This window comes from Zonotrichia leucophrys, chromosome 13 (assembly GCF_028769735.1).
Source record: "Zonotrichia leucophrys gambelii isolate GWCS_2022_RI chromosome 13, RI_Zleu_2.0, whole genome shotgun sequence".
Lineage (NCBI taxonomy): Eukaryota > Metazoa > Chordata > Aves > Passeriformes > Passerellidae > Zonotrichia > Zonotrichia leucophrys.
In genome coordinates, this window is record NC_088183.1 from 14,554,961 (window position 1) to 14,575,495 (window position 20,535).

At 37.6% G+C, this 20,535-nt stretch overlaps 1 protein-coding gene across 1 annotated transcript in view; it reads left to right on the forward strand.

The window, feature by feature from the left end:
* The window catches only part of DOCK2 (dedicator of cytokinesis 2), a 160,595-nt gene that overhangs the window by 25,356 nt on the left and 114,704 nt on the right, over positions 1-20,535 (forward strand). The window contains exons 17-25 of the mRNA XM_064724696.1: positions 56-159; positions 2,298-2,481; positions 2,583-2,680; positions 3,656-3,745; positions 3,979-4,079; positions 6,515-6,649; positions 8,855-8,963; positions 15,276-15,346; positions 15,629-15,735. Coding sequence (XP_064580766.1) covers positions 56-159; positions 2,298-2,481; positions 2,583-2,680; positions 3,656-3,745; positions 3,979-4,079; positions 6,515-6,649; positions 8,855-8,963; positions 15,276-15,346; positions 15,629-15,735 — 999 coding nt within the window. The remainder of the gene's footprint in view (positions 1-55; positions 160-2,297; positions 2,482-2,582; positions 2,681-3,655; positions 3,746-3,978; positions 4,080-6,514; positions 6,650-8,854; positions 8,964-15,275; positions 15,347-15,628; positions 15,736-20,535) is intronic.

Genomic DNA, 20,535 nt, shown 5'->3' on the forward strand with positions numbered 1-20,535 from the left:
TTTAGTGAATTTTAGTTCATTGATGGGCAGTCAACCCAAGTCTTTTACTTTGCAGCTAAAGATAAGGGAGAGAAGAATTTTGCAATGGCCTACGTAAGGCTAATGAAGGAGGATGGCACAACTCTCCATGATGGCATCCATGACTTGTTAGTCCTAAAGGTATGGGCTCAGATCTCTCTTTCTCTCTCTCTCTTTTTCTCTTTCTCTCAACTGTTGCCTTTGACTGCATTGTGTATTTGCTTAGTGCTAGATTGATTTTATTATTCTATCAAAGCTGATACTGTGTTTTCCATCTGAACAAAATGAAAAGGTGTACCCTGTTCCATTGTCAGTAAATATTGCTCTGAATTTTAATGACAAAATCATATTATCCAAGCACAGTGAGAGATTATTTCTTTTAACTTGTATTTGTGCTTTTGGCCTTCTGTAGCATAGAGAAAGTTGTGCTGCAGCTCTGTACTTGGGTAGGTGCCATTCCTCTTGCTGGATATAGGAAGTGTTTGATCCACTTGCAATCTTTATCTCATGAATAATCTGGGAATGCAGTCTTAGGAAAATGCTTGTTTTAAACTGCTGTGTGGTTCCTCAGGTACAATATTGAAAGTTTCAGCAATTTGGTTTTGGGTGTGAAGAAAAGCTTTAGTTGGCCCTAGCTGGAAACAGCATCTTTAACTTTGTGAAGGAAACAGGGAAGAGATGTTTTGACTTTTGTTTTATTTGCCCTCTTGGAGAATGGTGTCTAGCAGGAACTAAGAACCAGAAATCACTTCCAGTACAAAAGATACTTAAGTTATTTCTAAGCACCCTTCTCAGTAAACAAGTTTGCTGTATCATTAATACCAAGTCAGATGCATGCAACTAAATCAAGTTGCTTAGGCAAGCCAAAGAGATTAATGGCAGCATATAGTTATTTATCTTTTCTTCATTGAAACTATCATTTAAAATATTGAGACTAGAAGGAAAATTGTGGACTGTGTGGTTAATGTTTGTTGTGAAATTCCACCTAATTCATTTCTGCATCAGCTCAGTAATTTTTTTGAAGTGACAGCATGGATGAGAAATGCTAAATGGAGTTGACCTACTTTGTGGTTGTGAGAAACAGACAGATTTTCTGACATATGCTTGCCTATTCTAGTATTAAAAACAGTAATTGTAAGCTGTAAGTGTTTAAAGCAGTCATACACCTGGCCTTTCAGAAGAAGTAATTTGAATACTGCTAAGATTAAACAGTCTTTAGGCATTGGATCCTTTTGAGAGACTTTTGGATCAAAACCTCATCTTTTTCCCATCATCTGTCTCACTGGTCCCAAAAGGAGGAAGTCAAGAGTTTATTTTGCTTCCAGAAAATTGGGAAGTAATTATTTGGCAAGCTTGATACAATCATCAATGTTGCTGCTGCTGTGTGTTTTGCTGTATAAAGATTTTGCTTCTTGTCTGTCTAGGTCTCTAACAGTCAATTCTTAGCCTTGCCTCTTTGATATGAAGTAGAAACTGCACCTCTGCAGTCACTGAACCAGATAATCTGCAAAACTTGAAAATGTCTTCCTAGATCATGGTTTTTGCAGCTCCTTGTTCATTCACATTTGTAGACTAAAGGTCTGCAGTTGAGTAGTATCTTGTCACAGTGTTGTAGCTTTATGTGACATCATCACCAGGGAAATTTTCTGGAGTTTTGTTAAAGAAACACTGTGTTCTTTAAACAGTAAGGGGCATAATTTCTATTGTCTTTGTCTAAAGCTTCTTTCCTGTCTGGGGAATCCTAACACAAGACCCAGAAAATCTGTGGGGTTGTGGCACAGAAGTTGGTAAAAGAGAGGAAGGGAAAATCTCTGTTGGCTCTCTGGCTTTGTACTGTTCATTCTGCTGAAAAACACATATTCTATGTCATTTAGCCACTGCAGCATACTGTCTGATTTAAAATATAATCTTGACATGCCCTGATCTTTTATGTTCAAGGTCCAGGTATGAAGTTATAATGAGGATACCAAAATAATATTGCTATTCTTTCCTTACTCAGTCCTGCTTTCTGCTTTTAACTGGTGTGCAGAAAATATAATCATGTTGTCTATATCCTGTGCACAGACTTCAAGGTGATGCTCAGTATTCTGCAGTGTTCCACACCCACTGGCATTTCCTTGAGAGATTGGCTCTCTCTTTTACTCTGCATGGGGTGTCACCCCCCAAAGTCCCTTCCTGCCCCTCAGTTTTATTTACTTCTCTAGTATAAAACTACAAAATAAGCTTAATTTTAAATCTAGTGGTGTGAAATATGTAATGAATGGTGTGTTGTTTTTCAGGGGGACAGTAAAAAAATGGAGGATGCTGGTGCTTATTTGACATTGCCTTCCACACGTCTGCACACAGAAAACAAGGGAGCAACCTTAGCCAGGAGCTCAAGCATTGTTGGGGGGCTTTCAGTCAGCTCAAGAGATTCATTTTACATCTCAACTCTTGTTTGTTCTACAAAGTTAACTCAGAATGGTATGTACCTTCTAAACAGCTGGGAGCTTAGAAAGAAAAGCTTTGCACAAATTGATAGATCAGATGTTGAATTTAATGTCTGTCCATTCATTTTCCATTAGTGGGCTTGCTGGGTCTCCTGAAGTGGCGCATGAAGCCAGAGCTGCTCCAGGAGAACCTGGAAAAGCTGAAGATTGTGGATGGAGAGGAAGTAGTGAAGGTAAATCCTTAAAACCTTATTTTAATAATAGTTATTCTTCAGGCCCCTTCAAGCATAATGCCTTTGTTAGTTTGCAAAGGGCATGAGCAAAGCTCTTCATTAGAGGAAGCAAGCAGGACAACACCTGGGCAGGATCCTTCCCAGGGCTGGCCAGCTTTCCTCTAACTTTTTAATTTCAGATCTCTGGTATTGCCTATTGTTAGGCTGGGAGATTTCCAGGATTATTACTAGGAGATGAAGATAGTAATGATAAAGTATTTTCCACAATCCCTGTTCATCTGTTTGCTTTTGTCTATCTGAAGAATCACAAACAATTCCCACTGCTTTCTTTGCAGTTCTTAATATTAATTTACATGTTGATATTAAATCCAAGAAGTGCTATGTGCCAAATAAAGCACTTTCTTAACTTAATGAGTATATCAATAAAAGTTGTTAGTATTTTGGAAAATAGCATATACTATTACCTGGGTGTCTTTAAGCATAAGCATTAGATGTCTCTGGAGAGAAGGAATAAGAATTAAATAAAAACAAAAGGAAGAAAGAGGAGCGGAGTTTTTTAACCAAAGCTTCCTGTCCCATGTCACTGAGATACTTTGATTTAGTGCAGAATTTGAATCAGACCACAGAAGCAGGAAAAGTCTTTTTAATCAACATGTATATTCAAAATAGCAACCACTAATCTGTGTCACTAAGAAACATAGTTTTAACAAGTTTTGTCATTTATGTAATATTTTTATCTTTTCCATAAGCTTTGAGCTAAGAATATATTATTGATTGCTTGTGTCTGAGGATGCAGGTTTTTAAAACTAAAGCTACTAGAGCCTAAACCCTTGGAAATGTTTTCTCAATTTAAGTGATGCTTCAGTAAAGGTAGTAAAATTCTAACTTGAGGGAAACCAGGTCTGGTACCAGAAAATTTTCCTGTGAGGTTTTCAAGTTGAATTGGTTATTGGTTTATCTTTTCATATTCTGTAGTTTCTCCAGGATACATTGGATGCCCTGTTTAACATCATGATGGAACATTCCCACAGTAATGAGTATGACATCCTTGTCTTTGATGCACTGGTAAGAATCAGCACCAACGAATTTATTTCTCTAAGAAAAGAACCTTAGAATTTTGAACAAGCTATCAAGTTTTGCGGTTCAAAGAATTAAAGTCTCTTTAGAGCAGAGGAATATTACTCATTGACTGAAAAATCAAATTTCTTTTAAAACTTAAATAGAAAATGACCAGAAATATTTTCAAAAAGTGAATATTTAAGTTTGCAGTGTGACTCAATGTGTCTCTGTCTGTTCAGATCTATATCATAGGGCTCATTGCAGACCGTAAGTTTCAGCACTTTAACACTGTTTTGGAAGCATACATCCAGCAGCACTTTAGTGCAACCTTGGCATACAAGTAAGTTTGTTTTCTCTTCTTTCTCTTATTTCCTAAACCTCCACCATCACGTAAAAGAAGTAAATCTTGCTTGTGACTTTTCTGATGTAATTTATGGTGACTGTTGTTTGATGCTGCTGTTTGCTTATCTGCCTCTGAGATATATTTGATTATAAGTGGAATTAATGAACCCATAGCAAATGATTTGGGGTTAAATGATGCTATGGCATTTGTATTCTGTCACCTGGATTTTGCTGTGTCTGAGCATTTCACCTGTATCCTGTCAAATTTATCAAAAGATGCTTTGCTGTGAAGCCTCTCCATTTGTATCCCTGGCCCTAAGTAGAAATGCCTCAGGTGAGGACTTGAGGCTCTCCTTAGCCCCTTTACATAAGTTTCCATATTTTTGTTTCACATCAAGCAAACTCAAAGGAAAAAGAATTGTTTGGGAGCTGTCAAGTCTTCATAAGCATTTTAGCCTGATGTTGTGTCAGGAGGAGTTCAGTGCACTGAACTGGAATTTTGGTATTTGTTACTTGTCCTGCTGTGAAATGGAGTTTTAGTATTTGTTACATGATCACACCAATGGATGAACTTGTTGTGGATTTTTTATTTATTTATTGGTTTTCAACTTTTGGAGCTTCTACACAACACCCAGATGGGAAGACATGGACTCATAGAAAGGAGTAAAAAATTGTGCAGAAATGTTAAACACCAAAATTAATCCTGGATTTCTACTTTATTTAGAATAGGCTTTTGCAGAAGATGGTAGGATAAAATGAGTGAACTATGAAGGAAGGTAACATCTTCAGCTGGTGCACATCTCTGGGATGTGCTCTAAGAGGATGGATGTGGGTTTTTAATCTCCCTGATGTCTCATTCTGGCAGCTTAATGGGGTGGCAGATTGAAGCAGAACTTTAATTTGGAATATGAATAGTACATGGAAGACCTGAGCTGGAGGTTTGGAATAGCTGGGGCTATCTTCCAGTGTCTGTATTGAATTTCAGTTCTAACTCAACACTAAATGTCAAAAAAATCATGCACTAGACCATGAGTTTCCTAAAGCTGAAAGGCAGCAGAGCAAAATCAACCCTTTCTCACACCTCAGTAAAGCTGAAGTGGGCTCAGAAAGCTCAAGCACCAACGATGTGCTCTTCAATCCTCTCTCATTCCACCAGTAATAAGCACATGTAATTTAATGCTTTACAGTACTGTGAAAGAAGAAAAGGAAGGGTACAGAACCTCTCAGGACACCCTTATTTGCATAAAATCCTTCTAAGACTTACCTGGCTGGGAGTTTTGGGTGGCTTCATCAATGTGATAGAGGCAAAATAATAATGTTTATGATTTTTCCCCACATCATGTGTTTTCTTGCCATTATTGATTCAATGCACATCATGGAAGACTTACTCTGATTCCAGAATCATTTATGAAGTAAACAAGTGTGTGTGGCCTAACCCCTAACTAGGAAGGAAAGGCTGTGTCCCAGATATATTACACCTATATTATGATATGGTTGGCTGGCCAAACTGTTACCTGTTTATTCAGTTCCTGTTGAGTCATCCTCTCTCCTGGATTTTAGAGCTCTGAGAGGGCTTAACATGCACTACCCCCACATACAAGTTGGATCAATATTGTTCCAACTCAGAGAAGCTGTAAAAGGGAGCAAATGAAAACACACAATGGATGTGATGCCCAGGAGGCTGAGAGGCTGAAAGCATTTTGGTTCTGAATTGTGAGTTAGGCTGGGGATGTGTATTAGTTACACAGAGAGCTGGTTGTTGGCTTGGTTTGTTTAGGGCAGGGGACAGCAGATTTCCATTTTTGTAGAGACATAGGAAAAAAACCCAACCACTCTCATGTTAGTTCTTATGGCTGCATTAAGATCAAAACTGCAACATTAGTATTGCTTTAATCACTTAAAATGATTCTATAACTACAAATTAAGGGACTTAGTTTAAGATGAAGTTCTGCTCTTTTGTAGCCAGCTGTGTCTTTAGCAAAAAGTTGCTTTTAGATACAGAGTAAGGAAGTGTTTAAATAAAATAAATAATTTAAGCAGATGTTCTTGTGTACTGCTTTATTTACATGTAATATTTACATGCTGTTAATTAGGGCATGCAGTGGTGCTTAATCCCTGCTCAGTGGAGGTAGGCAGAAGGAATATTTTGTGATACCTTGTGCATGTGTATTACAAACTGCTGGAAAGGTGCTTCCAGAATTGTGTAAAGTCATGCTGCTCTTCTGGGATTTCAGATTTCTCTCTTGCTTCTGCAGCTAAGAATTTGTTCCTCATTTGTTTATACTGACAGAATTTGTGCAACATAAATCCAGAAATACACACAGTCTGTTTTCTTGTATGTGCTTGACCAAGCACAAACATATATTTAGAGTTGCCAAAGAAGGTAATTAAAAATAGTAATGAAAATTATTTTTAATTTTTTTTAAACTTCAGGAAATTAATGAGTGTACTGAAGACCTACTTGGATACTTCCAGCCGAGGGGAGCAATGTGAACCCATCCTCAGAACTCTGAAAGCACTGGAATATGTCTTCAAGTTCATTGTTAGATCAAGGATGTTATTTTCCCAGTAAGTACTCAGATATTGCCATTTAATTACCTGTATAATATCATACATATGAGACCTGAGAAATAGAAAAACCTGGTTCTAGAACAGACCTGTTTTTTTATTTTTACAAATAAAACTGGAAACTGCTTCAAAATACAGATAATGCTGATATGTTTTGTAGAGGGAATATTCAAAAATCTGCTTTCTGATTCTCAGTAAGTTCCAGAGATGTATTTAGTAATAGCAGCAGGTTTCAAAGGGTGATTATTCTTTGTGTCAGGTGGCTTGGCCTAAGACCAGTGCGTGGCCAAACACCTCAACAGATGGCTGGAGGCTGGAGGCTTGTCCTTGAAAACACTGTGTTCAGCCCCTCAGACTGTGCACTGAGCAGTGTCATTGCAGCAGCCATGGCCACTCTGAATTTAGAGTTTTGGGCCTCCTCTTGAGGAATTTACAGGGAGGACTCCATGGATGTGTGTAGCTCAGGCAAACTGAGGTGTAGTATTTACAAGTGGTGTTCAGGTTTAGGGGAAAGGAGAAGAGTGGAGGAAATGTAGAGTGTAAGGAGAAAAATTACACACTGGTAACTGTACTCTCCTCACATACCACAGACCCTCAATTGCTTTCTGCTTCACCTTTCTCCATTTATTCTGGGCTGCTTTGCCCCTCCAGCTGGTTCTGATTTCCCTTTGCTCTGTGGCTGAAGGATGGCAGGGGCAGAGGTCAGGCAGGGCAGACTCAGACCTGCAGGGAGAGGCTGGGTGTTGTGTTTGTGGCTGCCAGTCACCAGAACAGGAAGGTTCTGTTCTAGCTGTCTTATCCTCAGTGGCTGCTCTAATACAATTTTGCTCTGATATTCTGCTGTCCCTTAAAAAAAAATAAATCCATGGCAATTTATAGTTTTTTAAAATTAAGTTTACTCATTGGATTATGATGGTTTGGTTGAAGTACCAGATTCAGAGGGAATTTGCTGCTGTGGATAGTATCTTAGAAATATTATTGTCTCTAGGAACTTACTAATTATAGATGAATACAGGTAAACAGGGTGTAAAGCTGTTTAAAGAAGGAGATGGTGATCAGGAGAACAGAATACAACTTTATCTTATATTTTTGTCATGGGTATCATGGCAGAAGGGCATATTAGAGTTTTGGAGTAGGAAGCATTGTGTAGAGGATTATGGAAAATTTCTTTTTTGGATGAAGGTCAAAAGCAGAACGGGTTTGTCTCAGGGAGAACTTTAGTCCTCATTTTAATCCCTCATGTTATCTTGCAGCTCATAGTGTTCATTGGACAGTCTGTCATAAAGTAGGTTATTGCAATGCATTGCACATTCAGGTGATCAACTACACATTATCTACTCCTACTTAACTAGAGGTCTGGAACTCTAAATTCACTGGACAATTGTTATTATCGTAGGCAGTCTTACATTTCAAATTGAAAAGAACATCAAATGACACTGCAATGCATAACTTTAAAAAGAGATTTTTCTCTTCTGATGGAGCAGAAGAGGCAACACTCAGCTCACAGTATTCTACTCCCATTTCAGGATTCTCTTGTCATCTTGGCTTTTTCCTTAGCTTGTTTTTCTTTAACTCTTGACAGCTGTTTCACATAACTAATTTCACATGTCACCAGTGTTTTTACTTTTTGTGTAGGCAGTGTTTAGTACTAAGAGCCAGTATGAACAATACAGGAGAGATAATCTGAGGGATTCAATCTTGAGAGCAGGGAATGGAGAAATAATGGAGTGAGCTCAATTTAAATGCACTTTTAAACTTTTAAGTGTCAAGTAGAGACTTTTTCTCAAAAAGCAGACTGGTTAATGGGGCCAGTAAAAATAGCTCTTGGAAAAAGTGGCAACAGCAGCAGAAGACAGAAATTGTCATAATTTGTGAAAAATATCGTGGAGTAGCTCAGTTGTAGTGGGGGAAAAAAAAACAAAACTTTTTTTTTGCATATAAGTTACTTTGAAAATAAAATTATTTATATAAGCTGCAATCTGGGAGGTGTCATGGTTCAGAGGCTTTTAAAACAATTGAAAATGTTTATTGTAGTGTTCAAACTGAAGAATTCCCACATGGTACAGTGAATAGCAGCTATAACCCATTGGGGAAATATCTATGTACATAATATTGGATCAGCTTCTGAAATATATATTTAATGTTAAATCTGTTGCATTTGGGAGAATGAAACCTGAAAGGATAACCTAATGCATCTCTCAACAGGTTATATGAAGGCAAAGAACAAACAGAATTTGAAGAATCAATGAGGAGACTCTTTGAATCCATCAACAACCTGATGAAAAGCCAGCATAAAACTGCCATTTTGTTGCAGGTTGGTGTGTTCTTGGAAACCAGTTGGATTTGGTTTTTTATATGGTTTTTGTACGTGGGCTTTTTATTTTTCTTCTTTTTAAATCAAGGAAAAGACACTCAGGAAATGTATCCAATATATCTTTTTGTAATTTCCCTCTGTTGGAAGAACAGGTTATCTGATAAATTGGAGCCTAGTTTGAAAAGGTCAGGAGAAGATACATTTACAGAAATTCTGTGAATGTAGGCAAGGAAAGAACCAAGGCACAGATGTTGGAATATTTCAAGCAATCTAATGACTTGAAGCCTCCTGAGACCTGAATGTTTAATTCTTGAGTTTCTCCAGATCATGCTAAACAGGGATTTCACCATCTTAGCTGGGAAAATGAATTTTATTGTCTCAATATTTGGGAGTTACATTGCTAAAAAAGGATTTTTTTTTGCCATTCATGCCAATCTCAGTTATTCCAACACTTCAGAATCTATTCATTTTAAAGAAAATGAGAAAAATAAAAGGAACTATTAACGTCACTAATATCAAATAATTTGCAGCTCTATATTAAGATGAAAAACTATCAAGATTTCATGTAAAATGTAGAAGATTTATTAGACAGCTGCGATATTGATGCTTCATACATTCTTTATTAAAAACTCATTGCATGCATTTGGCTTGAATTTTCCTCTGGTTTTGTGTTTTGATTCCTTTTGATATGACTTGGATTAGAAGTGGAAACCCATGAAAAAGCCTGTGTTGAATAAAAGCTCAGGTGGCTGATGATGAGAGGTGGTGAGATTTGTTCAGCTGACACTTTGCACGGAGTGTTTAATGTGCAACTGCAAAAGAGCTGAGAAAGTAAATACCAAGTTAATTATATAATGCCATGGTTACAGTAATATTCTAAATGCATTGAAAAATCAATCAGATACTCTGTTACTTGATAATTCTGTAGAGGCCTTCCTGGGAATAGTTTATACATTTGAATACTGCATCAGAAGCATCTTCTGAAGAAAAAAAAAGCATCTTTAAAGCAATACTGAAAGTGTTTATATAATAATGTTTGCTCTTATGGTACTTGGAGGATTTGGTGCTCTCTGGGGAGAGTGTGGCACATCCCTGCATTCTGCCCTGCCTGATCTCAGAGGGGCTGTGTGGGATTGTCCAGCTGGGTCTCCCCTGATGAGCAGGACACTTTCTTCTTTAGAGTGACAAGAAAGGCTCACAGAAAACTTCTTATCAATGTCTGGGCGTGCAAGGGGCAGTGGGGCCCCTGAAAGGCTGCTGGGAGTGTTTCAGAGCAGGTTGTAGTGCCAGTGGCAGCACAGCATGGCATGGACTGAGGAGTGTGACTGTGCCTACCCTCATTTCCCTCTTTCCATGTTTAATGCCAGCTCCAGTGTTGTACCTGATTGGAAAACATTCATGGCATCTTGGTTGGTGTTCTCAGAAACACCAGAACCTTAAAAACAGAGCTGAGCCTCTCTGAGGATGACTAAAGGAAAGAAATCTACCCTAATTTTAAAGAGCACATTAGTGTGTTTAATGAACAGACTAGTTATTGAACAGTTCTGCTTTGATCAATGCCATACTGAAAATCAACATTTTTGATTTCTAATGACTGCCATCAGTTGTACAAAATGGGCCCTATTTATTCATAACCTGAAGCACTGGCGGGCTTTTGGGTCTCTAAATCTGCATAAGGTACTGAAGTTTTTCTTTTTAGTTGGAACCTTTCATGGCAGATGTGAAATACTGGTTTACAGCATAACTTTGCTCTTGTTCCAAATACTAATGACTCATACAGCTGTGTCTCTGAGAGAAGCCTACAAAGAGATTGCTTTACATACAGTAAATAAAAACTACTGTATCAATGTTACAAAACTCTGATAGGAGAGGCATGGAATGAGCAGTGTCCAGCTGCTCAGTAGTTTAGCGCTGGCTGCTGGAAACAAGTTTAATGGGGGCAAAAAATTTAAAATTAACACTCCCACTTGAGCATGAACTCCATAAGCAGCCCCAGCTTTCACAGGGAACAGTAATTCTGTGCCTGCTTGGAGGAGACTTCAGTGCTGACACTGGAGACTCCTGCTCTGGTAGATGGATGCAGGCCAGAAAATGGAGATAATTTCTGCTGAGAGGGAGGAGAAAGTAGTAGAGAGAAATCCATAAATCTGTCTCTGCCGAAATCCAGCACTGATTTCCCTTGGGGAATTTGAGATGACAGTGATGGATGTTGTAGTAGTACAAATTAACTTTGCAGAGTAAGGGACAGGTGGTTATTCAGTGATTCTACAGACACACGGGACTCCATGGATGTTACAGTTTGTGTACCCAGAGAGGGAAGTTCAGAGAGTCTGTTGGAAAAATACAGGAACAATCAGAATACTAAAACTGGCTTAAATCTGTCACACTTGGAATTATCATTGATAACTGGAACATAGATTGGTAGGATCAATTGAATGTGTTCGAGTAGATTATGGTCTGAAGATATCAGAGAAGAAAGTTTTAGGAGCCCTGAAGAAACTTAAATTGGGTTTTTCAGGATATTGAAACTTGAACTAGTATGCAGAGGCTTTGAATGGTAATTTTCAACTCTTATTTCATGCTTGTTTGTCCACATGCCTATCAGGTTTAACTGTAGATGATTTAAAGAATTATTTTGAAACCTGAAGTTGCTTGGTCCCTACTAATTTTTTTTAAATTTGGAATTCAGTATTTTAGCCAGTAGTAATTTCCCAGTTGTTTTTACTGATAGAATCACACTCAGACTTGCGTGGAAAATTAATTCACTCAGGAAAGGATTTTTTATAAAATAATGTGTTATATGGAACAGCCTCATCTGTGCCAGAAGCACTTTATTGTTTCAATTTAACTTTATCTACTGAGTGATATCTTACTTCCTGATCTGCTAAATGCTGTATACGTTTACAAAAAGTAAAAAATCTCTTTTCAGTCCTTGTTCTAAAGCTGACTGAAGTGGATTAAGGCTTTGACTTAGTGTAGTGCCTGAGCTTTGGGAAGGGCAAATATCTGGTTCTGTTTTGAGTACTGTTTATATAAGCTTTGAACAGCTTAATTTATTGTTGGCAAACTGGAAATGTACATATTAATCCCCATTAGCCTTTTTTTTAAAAACTTCTGGAGTTGGTCAAGTTATCTTTTTTGTTTAAAGATGCAGACAGAATGCTTCTCAGCTTCAGCATTGTATGAAGCAAATAAACTACAATTAGGATTATAATTTCAATATTCCTACTGTGCTGATGTTTAAGAGCAGCTGAGCTGCAGGGTGGCCTGGGTGCAGGTCCTGCCATGGTGCTTTGTCAGGCTGGCCCTTGGGGTGGAGGTTGGAGTGGTTTAACTTTGCCAGTACAAGAATCAAGGTGCAGATGGATCCTTAAAAGGATTCCTCCTTTTAAGAGTTTTTTTCCCAGATTTTTATTGTAATTATTTAAAACAAATTATTCATAATTACACTGTCCTTACAGTGGTAGGGCTTTCTAGGCACTAGATGTAAACCTTTCTTTAATTTCTTTTGGCAGGGATGATGTTACAGCTTGGTTGCATTTATCAGTTCCTCTTCTGTAGCCATTACTGATGACTTTTGTGGATTTTAGAGAGGTTTTTTTTTTTTTTCATTAAGACTGTACTTCTTGGGGAGACAATCCTTGAAATCTGGAAACCTGGAAATCAGTCTCCAGAAACTGCAATGAGTTTGGTGAAGGAATAGGGGAGGTATCAGTACCTTCTATCCTTTGCCTGAGCACTCAGGGAAAAAAACCCCATCATTTTTAGTGAATGTGTTTTGTGTCTGTTTAAATCACCCTCTATTTATGGGGAATAAAATTGAATGAATGATTTTTTAAATTTCAGATTATATATTTTTTAGATTGTCCTACCATTGACTGCTGATTTGTAATCTGTGAGTGTGCCCTTTCATTGACCAGCTTGTGCTCTCAACCTTAATTTACAAATCAAGCCCCTGCTCCTTTCCCAACTGTTGTGTTCCCCAGCTGACACACCACGTTTGACCTACAGATGGTCCTGTCTGCTGCAAATGTCAGCTCTCCCCAGCCTGCTCCTAGGCACTGATTTGAGAAAACACAACTCCCTGTGCTGTGCGTGCTTTCAGAAACCTTAGATGGCATCTTCTCAAGGTCACTGAAACATAGAAAAAGAGATTGTCTGTGGCATTGAAAAATATGAAAAATAATGGGATATGAAGCTGCTGCCTTTCTCTCATTCTTCCCTACAAAATTTTGACCCACCCTACTGCTGCAGTAGATTCTAAGGACTTTATGCATCTCAGTACATTTTTCTTATGAGAGAATAAGCCTAGAAAGGCACTGATAGTGATGCTTTGCTTGTGGTGCACAAAGGGGGATGGCACAGTAACTTCTTAAAGTTGCCTTGATGGCAAGTAAAATTAGATTAAGAAACAGAGCACCAATGATTTCTTCGAATGTACTTTTTATCTCATGGGTACTGGAATTTCATGAATATGTATAATGTAATGCTGCAAAAAGAGGGCAGCTAAAATAAGCTTGGTCATGAGTAAAGGTTAAAATAAATTTAACTGTACATTGTATATATAAGAAATAATTTTCTGCAGTGCTGTGGGTTTATCTGTATCCTGCTTAAAAAACTAATCTCTTAAGGTTTGAAGAATGCAGAACATCTTGTACTGCTGACTAAGAGATTTTTATGACTTCATTAAGGGCAGTGCTCAATTGTGTCCATAGTGCATCATTTGAAGCAATTATTGCAAATGAAACTTAGGAGTCTAAAATAGTGTAGGGCATATACTCATTATTGTACTTCAGCTGGAATTGTGGATCTGCAGAGAGGCTGCATCTCTATCCTTCCCTCCTATGCAAGTGTAGAACAGGGAATACTTGAAAGTCAGACAGCACAATAGTCCAGGTGTCAGTGAAGTACTGCTTGAAATATTTTGTAGCCACTGGTGGCTCTGTCTTTTATCGAACACCCTTTACAGTACCTGTGAACTTCTGTAAAAATGAAATTCAGATGCTGCTGTGCAGTTTCTTCATGCAGTATCTGTTGCTTGAAAAGAAGGAACAGCACCTGTTTGAATTAAAGCTGGAGGCAGTTTCCAGCCAATACAGGTGTTTGTTTGGGTGCTTTAAATAGCCCAGGGATTCCCCAAATCAGCAGAAGGTACAATCTCTTTATTGAAGCTGCAACAGGTTTTAAACACTCCTTTGACCTTTCTAGGTTTGTGTATGAGCATGGGATGAGATCGGCAGGAGAATGACTTTATCTGAAGGTATCATAAACCAGCATTGAGTCCCTGAAATATTGTATTCACTCATGCTGCAGACTAAGCTCTCTTTTTCAATCAAGATGTAATTTGTTTCTTGTTTGTTTGGGGGTTTTTTTTATTGGCTACTGCAGTGGAAGCTCATACAAATAAAATTATAGCTTTATTGTGTTTAAAAGGTATAAAAGAAAGCCAAAGGAAGCTATGCTCTAATTGTCTTCATTAAGCCCCCTATTCTCAAGAAAGAGACTAAGTTTTTAATAGGGAGCTGGCTGTGTACAGGTAAGAGATATATTCAGCCTAGGTAGGCTTCTATCAGATAGATCTGTACTAGAAGGCTTCACATCATTGTAGTTTAGTTTTTGGCAAGATGTTAATAGGAGTTTACACCCTAAAGCTGCACAGTAAAGTACAGCAAGTTAGTTTTTATGCATATTAGCCTTAAGTCTTAGTGGGGATTTTGAGCCTGAAATTGCCTGCTGAAGTTTTCTTGTCCATGCAAGAAGAGTAGTTTGTCTCTTAGCCTTGTCAGGGTAAGGTTTGATTATCCCACTAAGCTGTCAAAACAGGAACTGATAGGAGGAGATAAACCAGCCCATAGCTTGGCTGCAGATGGCTGGGTAGGGACATGGCCCCCCCTTTCATCTATTCTGGAAGGGTGGCATCAGGGTGGGTGGGTGACTGCTACCCCAAATTCTGCCTCCTGCATGGCACATTTCTGGGATGGGATTGGTACAGCTCCTGCTTTGATCTGTGCCTGGTTTATTTATTTGCATCATAGCGGCACTTTAAGTGGTCTGCAAGGAGATACAAAGCCTGGACCTTTTCACTGCTTGGGTTGGTCTAACTCTCATAAACAGAGTCAAATCCACTTGGAACTACGGCAGTTAAGTTCCTCTGTTTATCCTTAGCATATGGAACTCTGTGACAAAATTTATTCAAATGTGATGTAAAATTTCAGTCTGGGCAAAGAAGTCTGAGTTTATCAGTTAGTTTTGTGTCTCTGTGCTGTGCATGTATAAACACGCAGGATTAACATGATCTGTCTGTCAACACAGGTTGCTGCCTTGAAGTACATCCCATCAGTTCTTCATGATGTTGAAACGGTTTTTGATGCCAAGTTACTGAGGTGAGTCACTCTTGAACACTTCCTAGTTGTCAGCAATTAATTCTTTTAGATCAGTTTAGTTCCACAAAGCTACACCAATTCCTACTGATCAAGACAGTGGTGGGTTCCTGGATATGTTTGTTACTGGTCTCTTGTCAATGTTCATGATATATAAATAAATTTAAGTCTTAAAATGTGATAAATGTTTAGAAATATGTGATTTTCTGCTCTTTCTCTCTGTCCTTATTAACACCTGATGAATTAATCTGTATGGTATTTATTACATTTTTCCTTTTCATGCAGCCAACTTCTATATGAATTTTACACTTGCATTCCACCAGTGAAACTACAGAAGCAGAAAGTGCAGTCCATGAAGGAAATCGTACGCAGCAACCTTTTTAAAAAACAAGGTAAATACAAAATGCCTCTGAGGCTTCAAATAAATGTGTGAAAATTTTCAGTGACTTACATGTTGTGCAATTCACGTTTGAAATGGAGTGAAACAAATAGTGAAAGAGTGTGAATGCCAGGAGCCTGGGCTCTAGAGGGGATTCAGCTCTTTCCACAGGATGTACAAAGTGTGATGGCTGGCCTGGAGCAAGGAACAGGTGGGGCTCAGAGGAACAGTTTTGTGTGGTTTTCTTGTGTTATAGTAGTTAGGTGGGTGAGCTATACACCCTCTCAACCCATTTTAAGGTCTATAGTGGAATAGGAACAGGAAGTGAGACCTGTGAATAATAAGGCCTCTGCCTAGGAAGAGGGCAAAAAAATATCTGTGCTGTGGTACACTGAGCTGCAATGCAGCATTTCCACTTGCAGGAATTACAATGCTTCTCACCCTCTACCAGAACTTAGTGTCTTTCTCAACTCTCAGGAGTGTTAATGATACTGAAATGCCCTTATCGCCATTGTGCTCAGTTTTCCTTCATATTATCACGAGAAATGAATTTTTGCTGAAGAAATCCTATCAGAATAGCCAAGTTTTACATGATTAGTTTAGTCTGAGTGTCAAGTGTTCTGACTCCTCTCCTGTGGGCTGGATGGTTGCTTCTCTCTCTGCACCTTTTTGCTGGGTAGATAACCTTCAGAACCTGAAAGGCACACGGACTCCTCAGATGAGTTCCAATTTCTGACAGCTCAGAGATAATGATTCCAGGAACTTGACAGTACAACAGTGGGTTGCAAATAGTGCTGTGTGTGAGTAGATTGAGAGAGGATTGCTTTGCTCACCTCATTCTGAGTTGCCAGGAGAGTGATGCAGTTCTAACTAGCCAGGACAGATAAAAATTACACTTTATTTTCAGACCTGTGTTGTATTCCATTGAGACTGAATTGTATATTGTAAGCTTTAACAACGACTAGCAGTGTCTGCTGTGTTTTAAGACCATTGTAGATTTCCTGGGAAAAAAAGTCAAGAAAATAATGTAGGTGGTTTTAATGTTTAGATTAGATTAAGCAATATTTTAACCTATCTTTATGCTAATAGTTTCATGGTCAACAGCTGTGATTTTTTTGAAACTATGTGTAAATTCACATTTGCTTTTTTTAAACTATGTGTAAATTCACTTTGAATTGGTGAAACGCAAGTAGCTGCAGCTTAGGTATCTCCAGACACTGATCTAAAATATTAAGAGGAGATTCTAATTAATTTTCAAACAGTTCTAGTCCTGCATTCCCAGTTTGCTCTGGTAGTTGACTGTATTTCTGTTTTACAAGCAGAGTCTGATACATCATTGCAGTATGAGGTGCCTTTACTGCTGCTGCTTCTAAAATCAGAAGTGCCAGACTCAGTTTTATCTGTGGTGCTTGTGGTGAGCAGAATTCAGACCAGAAAGAGAAATATCTTCTCACAAGAGTGAAAGATTTGGGTATAAATAAGGCACTCACCTGAACTCTTGATCTTGCTAGAGTTCAGTCAGCTACCCTGTGTTTAATACTGAGAAATTAGATGTAAGGTATAAACTTTTTTTTTTGGTTCAATAGTTTTTCTTTAAAGAAGCTCATTTGTTATTGGTTCACAGTTCAGGAGTGATAGTCAGAACAGCAGATCCCAGGCTTGTATAATAAGGAATAAACCCTAATAAATATTCAGAAGGAAAACAGTTGAGCATACAATAACTGTGTGCTTCACAGTTCTATTCACTAGTGTACATCCTACAGCTCCTTTCTTCCACCCCTCTGTGTGTTCCAGAAGAGAAAAGAGTGAGGTTTGGATTCCCAAGGTTCTTTCATTATAGTCTGCTTAGTGTGGTGCTGGTTTCATGTGTTTAACAGGCCCTTCCTTTAGCTGAGGTCTGTTAATGCAAAATACTCTCTAAAGCTTTTACTACTGCAGATAAATAATAATAATAGATTGCTGGTTGCTTGTAAATGCAGCTTGTCTGATGTCTTGAAATAAATAGCTGGTCTGTCGTGGGATATGTCTACCTCAGGATGCATTGTGAATTCTAAAAAGAGGAGACGGTTTTGTTTCTGTATTTTTTAGGTAATAATGAATAAGAAATTTTGCTAGGGGGATTTCTAATTCTGGGGACCTTTTATAAAACCAATAAATGGTGGGTTTTACATAATGCTGACCAGATAATTAATACATTTTAATTTTTCCCCGACAGGTAGTTAGTGGATTCATTTAGTCTTAAATTTGTAGATAAAAAAAATGTATTGCCCAAAAGCTCTCCACCATTTTTTTGCTAACATCAGACACTTGACAGCAGAACCAAATAACTGAGAGCATCAAGGCAGCAAATCACACTGGACTGATTTGCCAGCCCTGCTGTTTCACCTATATCCTGCATATCTGGGTATTGTGATCCAAACTTGACCTAGTAATTGGCAGCTAAAGTGTATCCACTACGTAATATGTAAAAATTAACTGCTTGTTTATGTGCTTGTGGGGATTGCATGTGCAAGATCTACCTTAAAATGTTTATACTGTGATACTTAATATAGTAATACTTTGTATATAATTTATAATAAAACGTAACTGTTCTCCTTTTGGAGGAGTCTGGAGAAATGGATTGATTTTTTTTTTCATGTATTAGATTAAAATCTAATCTTAATAGGACTTCAAGAGAAGTCCTTTGAAGAAGCATTTGCCCAAAATAGAGAAATCAAGTTGCTGTCATTTTAAAATAAAACTAAAATATACCCTGTTTGTTTTAGCTTAATCATGACATATCGTTTTAGCAATATCATGACTTATGATAGTACTAACAAGAGAATATTTTTGCTAACTAGAAAATATTCATTTAAGCATTTTGCGTGTCAGTAGTTTGATGAAGTGACAGAATAAAACAGCTCCTTGCTGGTAATGTAGGATTTAGAATTGCCATTATTTCAGAATTTAAAATGACTGAAACTGACAACTTTGCTTTTTTATCTTATTTTTTTTTCTTACTGAAGTAGCAGGCATACCTTTACACCACCCTTAGTGCAACGTGGTCAGGACCAAATGGACTCTTGCAAATATTTTTTCCTTTTCTTGAGACCATTCCATAAAGTTGCCATTCCTCTAACACAGAATGGCCAGCTAACAATGCTCCTATTGCCTCACTGATGTCACTCAAGTATCCTTTAGGGTATTTAATACTGGAGTTTCTCTGTTTGGTAATGATCTTTACACCTTTCCTTTCACCCAACTTCCCCTACATTACTAACAGCAGAAAATTATCCTTTAAATAATTACAAGGTGTTGACTTAGTCTAAATGCTATTTTTGATTATTTGCATTTATGTTTTGTTTTCAACCTTAACATTGTAATTACCACAGGGATAATATAGTATATATTGTGTGTATATCTATATATGTATATATTCTCTATCTCTCTATCTATATATATATTATATATATATATAGAGAGAGTGTGTGTATATATATATAGTATATATATCTCTATATATATACTATATATAATACCATAGTCCACATCATGTTTAAGTGCAGGCACTGAAGAATGTGAAAAGGCCAATACACAATTAAGTATCTATATCATTACATAATATAAAATTTAATATCATTACATTATTATTAGATCTATTACTATATAATATAATAGTGGTATGGAAACATTTCTATACTGTGCTGTTGTAATACTGTGCACAGTAAATAGCAAACAAATCTCTTTTCATTTACATTGCCGTGGCTTAAAATAGAAGATTCTAAAGGCGCTTTTTTTGCTGTACATTAAATACAATTGATTTTCAAATTAATTGGGTAGAGAACCAAGTGTGTGTGGGGTGTAGACACCGCCTGATTCATTACTGCACTCAATGAGCTGGAAGGTCATTAACAAGAATGAAAGCACATGTAGGCTATCTCAGAATAGGATGCAGCATGATAATTAAGGTAAGATTGCCAACAGTATCATTAACTAAAGTTCACATTTATCTAGAACAGGTAGTATTTTTTTCTGCCATGAATACGGAATATATTTAACTACACTGCTAATTACAGTGAAGTCTATTAATTTGGGATGTTTCAGATTATCCATTTTTCCTCCAGACTTTAGTCTCTTTACAGGTAGTTCAATTAATTTACATCCATTCCCAGAGGTGTTATCTTTATAATTCAATTGGACTGCATATATTGGCATTTCTGTTCTTTGACCCATTGATATTCTCAGCATTTTCCAAAGAAGCAGACTTGTGAAAACATGGGAAAGTGTTTTAGAGAAAAAATTTAAAAGTCAGTGAAATTTGCCTTTATTAAATAAGTCACACATGAACCTGAAGTTGGAAGCCTTGAGGCTAAACTGAATTTATTGCTAGGTGTTCCCAGGCATTCGAAATTTCCACTGTAGACCATGGAGTGCTTTCATCAGATAGGAAATGGTCCCATGCACATCTGCTGTAATTGATCTTCAAAGGCCTTGCAGCACTAAAGCACTTTTAGAAGCCTTTAAATTACATTGCCATTTTTTGTAGAGGCATTGATTTCTTGTTCCCACTCTGCAACTATAACAGAGCTTGGAGAGGTTATGGGGGTGCAGGTGTTTGAGGGGCTGAGTGCAGGATGATGGATGTTTCCATTGCTTGTGCACTTTCACCGTGGCATTTAGGAATGTTCTAACAGGATGTGTGAGCAGACTTTTATACAGTTTTGTCTTTAGAAAATAATAAGTCCTTTTTGGTCAAAGGGCAAGAAATCTGCCTAATTTTTGACACTTTGCTTTTAGATTACTTGATATTTTATTTTAAAATGTCAGAGTGACA